At 38.1% G+C, this 6,810-nt stretch overlaps 1 protein-coding gene across 2 annotated transcripts; it reads left to right on the top strand.

Annotated features, from left to right (window-relative positions):
- Nucleotides 1-1,940: 1,940 nt before the first annotated feature.
- On the top strand, nucleotides 1,941-5,582 carry LOC101301925 (F-box/kelch-repeat protein SKIP30-like). Of its 2 annotated transcripts, XM_004290567.1 has the most exons (3): nucleotides 2,089-2,200; nucleotides 2,858-2,908; nucleotides 4,183-5,582. In XM_004290567.1, exon 3 carries the CDS (start codon nucleotides 4,261-4,263, stop codon nucleotides 5,296-5,298), a length of 1,038 nt encoding a protein of 345 aa, XP_004290615.1. In that variant the 5' UTR covers nucleotides 2,089-2,200; nucleotides 2,858-2,908; nucleotides 4,183-4,260; the 3' UTR covers nucleotides 5,299-5,582. The 2 variants fall into 2 exon arrangements, with proteins under 2 accessions (XP_004290616.1, XP_004290615.1); XM_004290568.1 differs by lacking the exon at nucleotides 2,858-2,908 and having other exon boundaries at nucleotides 1,941-2,200.
- Nucleotides 5,583-6,810: the final 1,228 nt, after the last annotated feature.

Below are 6,810 nucleotides of genomic sequence, written 5' to 3'. Positions count from 1 at the left end.
TGTCTTTTTGGTTAGTACACATGAATTGTTGTGATTATAGATAGCAAGAGAGACTATTTAGGCTTAGTTTGGTATTGAGGTGAGAAAAATCTGTTGTATAAAAACTCAGCTATAAAAATAATCTGCTGTAAAATAAATTTCTTCTATTCTCTGTATATTAACTAAAAAGACACAACATACATATAAACTTCTGTTTTGCCGTGAATACTAAAACACAACAATTATGTGTACTAACCAAAAAGACATCATACATATAAACTTCTCTTCTCTTACTCATAGCAATTAGATAGATCATTGCAGATTTGCAGTATTACAGAAAGTAAGTATATTCAGTATTGCAGATTTGCAGTATTGCAGAAAGTATATACATAAAGTATATTCAGTATTGCAGAAGTATATACAGAAAGTATATTCAGTATTGGAGAAAGTATATATAGAAAGTATATTCAGTATTGCAGAAGTATATTCAGTATTGCAGAAGTATATACAGAAAGTATATTCAGTATTGTAGATTTGCAGTATTGCAGAAGTATATACAAAAAGTATATTCAGTAATGCTTGAACAATCAGAGAAGAACATTAGTCTATCTCTCTATCTATCTCCTCATTCAAACCCTACCCTCTTCTTCTTCTCTCTCATTCTCTCTAACTTGAACAGAAATCAACATTGCTACCCAATTCACTCCTACTCTCTAACTATCAAAAGGTCCATTCTTTCTTACAAGCTATCGGCATTTCATAATCTACCTTCTATTCATCCAACTGATGAAATCATAACTCTAAAGCCAATGCAGAATAATCAAAATAAGCACATAAGTGAAACACAACAAATCATATCTCAAAGCCAAATCACCATCAAAATGTTCACAGAGCATAGAACACAATCAACACATAGATTGATAGATAACAATCATAACACATAGATTGATCATTGATAGATACACATAGATAATAGATTGATAGATACATACGGAGATTCGAGGCTTGGTGCTGCGAAGTCGACGACGAGTTGAGGCGCTGGCCTTCGTCGGAGAGTCGAGGCACTGCCCAACGCTGCCCTTCGTCCGAGAATCGAGGTGCTGCCCAGCGCTGCCCTTCATCGGAGAGTCGAAGCGCTGCCCTTAGCGCTGTCGAGTCGATGTGGCCGAGGTGTTGCTAAGTTGACGACAAGAGAGGCGAGGTGGCTAGAAGCTAAGTCGAGGTGGCGGATCCGAGGAGGTGTTGCGAAGTCGAGGTGGCGGAGCCGCGGGGTGCTGCGAAGCAGAGAGATGAGGCGAGAGAGGCGAGCGTGAGAGGTGACTCAGGTGAGTTACTGAGAATAGATCCACAGTCCACAAAGATCAACGGCTTAGATTAATAGGTTTAATTATTTTTATTTTTTATTTTTTTTAATATAACTCGGTTGGTACATGGTATACTGTATTTTTGGAAAATCTGTACCATGTACCAACCAACTTCTACAACTTGGTACGGTAGTACTGTACCAAAAACTCGGTTACCAACTACTTGGCATACCAATTTGTTTGGTACGGTTGGTACATGGTTGGTTGGTATCGCCAGGGTCCAAATTGCCACCCCTATGTAATACTAGCTAAAATAAAGAGCATTGATACAGCCGTATTTATAAAGTGGCTAATTTGACTAAAATTTAACTTAAAAATAGCTAACATTGTTAAAACATTGTTAAAGATGCTCTAAACATATAGGAATTTCATTATATTAACACAGATATACCAACCAAAAGAATCAAAGATCATGAGGAAAGCAAGATTTTGGTCTTCTTTAGGGGAGAGATTTTCCAAACCACGTGATATGCACGTTTCACCAAAGAAGAAGGGGAACAAAAAATAACGAAAATGCCAAATGTAGATATGAAGGAAGAAAGTAGCAAGTAGGAAATTAGGAATATCCCCAAATGCTGCTTATTGGGGTAATTGTTTAGGGTTGAGTTGGAATCAAAACACATACACAGAAATTGAATTCCTCATTGAATTCCCATCCCCTTCTCTTCTTATAACGCTCACATTTCACCCATCACACAAACAACCCAAAAAGCATTGATTTTTGTAAACTCGGCGTTTTCCTCAGCTCTCTGAAAAGTCATCGTCTTGGGCTCACCCTTACCCTTATCTCTCCTCTCTCTAGAAATTTGAGCACAAAGCCCAAATCTTTGTGTTTTTCACCAGGTGCTGTTTTTCAGGTACACCTACTTTCTCTCTCTTTCTGTGAGCAATTACAGTTGTTCACTCTTGTTTGCTTTAATTCTCTGAAATTGGTGTTTATCAGATTCCCAGTTTTGCTTTTGTTGAATTCGAGATGGGTTTTTGATTTGTGAAATGGGTTTATGTTAAAAGTGGAGAATTGCTGTTCGTTTACACAAGTGTGGATGGTGTTGAGCTGTGTGGTAGGACTAAAAGGCTTAGTTCAGTGAAGTTCTGATTGGTTTTGATTGGTTCTGCTTCTGGGTTGAGACCAACTGTTCATGTGCTTTTGTTACCTGAGTAGTAATAGTAATGCAAATGAAACCAAGTGCTTAAATTGTGAAGTCTGGTGTTGTTTGATGAATTAACCTATTATTCGTATTTGGGTTTTGAATCAGGAGTTTTGAAATCATGATAGATTCCTGGTATGTATTAGTCTGGTTGAGAATTGAACTGCTATGAGTTTTTTTTTTTTTAATGTGTGTAATTAAAGGTAGTCTTGCACTTGGAGATATCTTATTTAGGTTGATTGACAATAGAAAAGTTTCATTTGAACCTATAAGGCTTAGCACCGTGAAGTTTCACTGTTTACAGCTTCATTTATATAACGCTATAAGCTTCCAAATTCAAAGATTTAGCTTTTTGTTTGTTTTCAGGGATTTATGGTTAGAGAAGAGAATTGGGTTGTTTACATCTAACATAAGCTGGTAAGTAAGAGTAAGGTGCTCATGTGGCTACATTTGCTTTCTGTATCAGTATAAGAACAAATCTCAGTGGCTCTTACATTGGCATTTTCTCCTTTCCAATCACTAATTTCACTAGAATTATTTTGATCCTTTTTGTTTGTCTAGGGAAGTTGGGTTGGATTTGTTGTATTCATCTTCTCACCTCGTTTTAGTTGCTATGTCCTTACTGAATATTCGTTCTTTTGAGTGGATGATTATTGGCAGTAAAGGACCAAATGTTGTAAACTTGTGATGGTTTTGAAAACAACGGAGATATTAATAGTTTATGGTCTTTGTCTGGGAAGTGAAGGAGCATGGCTTAGTTCTGAAAGATAAAAGTCTTTGACATGGCTTAGAATCTTCAAGAGATGCTTTTTAGTAAATATCTTGTATTTCTGAATGACTTTTTGTTCTGTAAGTTTTTGTTTGGTAAGAAGAAATTTACTTGATCTTGAAACTTTTCTTTGTGCTTCTGTTACCTTATTTCTTATTAAAATTAGGGTCAATTCATGTTTAGATTTTGCTGGGGTGGTGATTATCTGTGGGATGTGATATTGCACACAAGGCAATGCAACACACTTGATGACATGTTTTATTTTGCACGAAATTCTTTCAGTGAGCCTTAGAGAATTCTTCTGTGTAATTTGTTTAAGTTAGCTTTATGATTTTAGAACATAAATAAAGTGTTGGTTTTAGCATTGGTGTTATGTAATACTATGTTAGGAATTTTTGACAAGTGATTGTCATACTTGTGTTTTTGTCAAGAATTCTTCTGTGGAGTTTGTTAACTGAGATTTATGATATCAGGACTAAAAAATAATGCAAATTGTCTGTTTAACTATTGGTATTCTTTATGATCTCTAAACTGAAAATGATGAATATAGCTCAACATTCGGTGAAAAGGTAAACTGCTGAATCTCTGGGGTTCAACTGTCGGATTATATGGTTGGGAAAGAAAAAAAAGAAACTCAGATCAATTCAGGAAACCTCGCCTTCTAGAAAAATAGGTCCAGTGAGTCGGGTTCAAAGCTTATACTATTAAATTAAAATGGTTTGAGTAAGCAATAGGTACATCCTAGTTGGTGGAGATATTGGCATTCCTAGGGTCAAGTCATAACTCATAAGATGAGAAACATATATGATGAAACATGTCACTTCATTTGCTGATTACTTTGCATACACTTTGAAACTTTAAATTTGAGTCAAAGGAATATTGTATATTCTTCCATGTGTAACCTTGTATTTTTATGATTCAGATTGCTCGTGCAAGTGCTGTCCCCAAGTAGCAACGATAACTGTGACATATCATCTGAAACAGATGCACTGTGATTATTATGTCTGAACTGATTGAAGGTCTTCCTGACGCTGTTGCCCTTAGGTGCCTTGCTTGGGTTCCCTTCCATCTCCATCCTAAGTTGGAGCTTGTTTCCCGTTCCTGGAAAGCTGCTATTCATAGCCCTGAACTGTTTAGAGCTCGACAGGAGCTTGGCTCATGTGAAGATTTATTATGTGTGTCTGCTTTTGATCCAGAGAATTTATGGCAGCTGTATGACCCTCTCCGAGACCTTTGGATTACTCTCCCTGTTCTCCCTTCTAGAATTAAAATCCTTTCTAATTTCGGTGCTGTCTCCACTGCTGGAAAACTGTTTGTGCTTGGAGGTGGCAGTGGTGCTGTTGACCCACAAACAGGTGACCAAGATGGGAGTTTTGCGACCAATGAGGTGTGGTCATATGACCCTGTAATTAGGCGATGGAACTCGCGTGCATCTATGCTTGTGCCTCGTGCAATGTTTGCATGCTGTGTTTTAGATGGAAAGATTGTTGTTGCAGGCGGTTTTACCAGCTGTCGGAAGTCAATCTCTCAAGCAGAAATGTATGACCCTGACAAGGATGTCTGGATTCCAATACCTGATCTCCACCGTACTCATAATTCAGCATGCACAGGAATAGTGATCAGAGGAAAGGTGCACGTCTTGCACAAGGGGTTATCAACGGTGCAAGTCTTGGACAATGTGGTGAATGGGTGGACTGTTGAGGATTATGGTTGGCAACAGGGTCCAATGACGGTTGTTAAGGGTGCACTTTATGTGATGAGCAACGGACTCATCTGCAAGCAAGACAGAGAAGTGAGGAAAGTTTTGGTTTCAGCATCTGAGATTGGTCGCAGAATTGGGTTTGCAATGACTGGACATGGGGATGAAATTTACATAATTGGTGGGGTGATTATTCCTGATCAGTGGAACTTGGAGATCAAGCCAATGTCTGATGTTGATGTTCTGACCATCGGGGGTGAAAGACCTACTTGGCGCCAAGCAGCTCCAATGACACGATGCCGTGGTACTATTCTTGGTTGTACACAGTTGAGAATTTAGGTATCCTTGTTATCTGGTGATTAAATTTAGTTCACATGTAGCTCTTCCTAAGGCTTTTTATTCCTGCTACAAGGAATTAGCCTCTGCTGGCTACGGTTCCTCTTTGTTTTAACTTTGAACTTTTGTAATCCATTACTCCTCCTTGTTTCATGTTAAATTTATCAGCTCTTGGAACTCCTACATACCCAGGTAACAGTATAAGGTCCAGTACTATTTGGAAGAGGCAAAACTTAGGGGTACAAGAATTATATGAACTTTTTATTATGGATGAAGCACTTGTGTTCTATTTTGCCTTCCGAAGAATCTTCAATATCACAGTTCCTATTACAGTGGATTCGTATGTTGATATCAGTGAAGAACGCTATCTGACTGATCTAGAACTTTGCCATTTAATCTTGTAAGTTTGATTAGGGAACACGGAAAAATGAAGATAGAAAGCATCTATGATCTTATAATCCCAATCAAACTGGTTTTGTTCATGGATGGTGAGAGCTCTTTCGCTCTGTCAAACCTAACCCTTCCCTCAACTATCCACCTCCCTGACTCGACTTCATTTCTTCCCACTCAGCTCTCCACGTCTGATCTCCGTCGTCTGGCTCTCATATCTCGTTTATCTCCCCTCCTAGGTGATATGGCGGTCGTAGCCATGGGAGCAAGATTGGCCGCTGTAATCACTGTTCATGGTGGCAGGGCAACGATTAATTTGGCTGACATAAGTGACAAAGATCCCTCATATGATGATACAACATCAGAATGCTGGATAACTACCAGGTTTAGGGTTTTTGAGGTCTGTAATGGCCATTCTTGGTCGACTACGGAGGTGAAGAATTTGGGGGATAGAACATTGTTCATAGGCGACAAAAGTTGTTCATAGGGGATAGAACAATTTTTCGTTGAGAGAAATGTTGTATGCAAGCCCAACTGCATATACTCATGAATAACTATTTCGTCACTAGAGACGCATGCTGACATGGGTATTTTTCATATGAAATATGGAAATACAGAGTGGTTGTTCGACAAATCCTTTATTGACATGTATTTCAAAGAAACCAAATCCAACTCTTTCCTAAGATCACATTTGTGGATTCAACCGAGTCCGACCACGATTTGCTGTTTGTAAGTGGGACCTCAAAAACCTTGCAGCCAAATGATAATCCTTGCTCCTTAAACTTGGTAGTCGTAGTAGCAAACGGGAACCACCATTAGAACCTCGGCTGATTCCACTAAACAATGTTCTTTAATGCACAGATTAGGACCCATAAATGGAAAGGTCACTAGATTTGCAACTTTAACAGGGAACATAGAATCAGAGATTAATTGGAAATATAATTTGGATATGATCATACTGTAATGAGAAAGATATATAGGATATGATCATACTGATAGTCTAAAGTTTCTACTTTCAATAGTTTCACTTGCTTGCAACAAAAAGATATATATATTTTCCCATCTAATATAAAACTCCACTTCCATTCCATGCATCACCTCATTCACTGAATCTTCTGAATTATA

The sequence above is a fragment of the Fragaria vesca genome, linkage group LG2 (assembly GCF_000184155.1).
Source record: "Fragaria vesca subsp. vesca linkage group LG2, FraVesHawaii_1.0, whole genome shotgun sequence".
In the NCBI taxonomy this organism is placed as follows: Eukaryota; Viridiplantae; Streptophyta; class Magnoliopsida; order Rosales; family Rosaceae; genus Fragaria; species Fragaria vesca.
Note: the sequence above shows the minus strand (reverse complement) of the source record. Positions and strands in the feature narration are given on the sequence as shown.

Excerpts from the sequence above, each read along its gene's own strand:
- LOC101301925 (XM_004290568.1), top strand. The coding sequence starts at position 4,261 with ATGTCTGAACTGATTGAAGGTCTTCCTGACGCTGTTGCCCTTAGGTGC.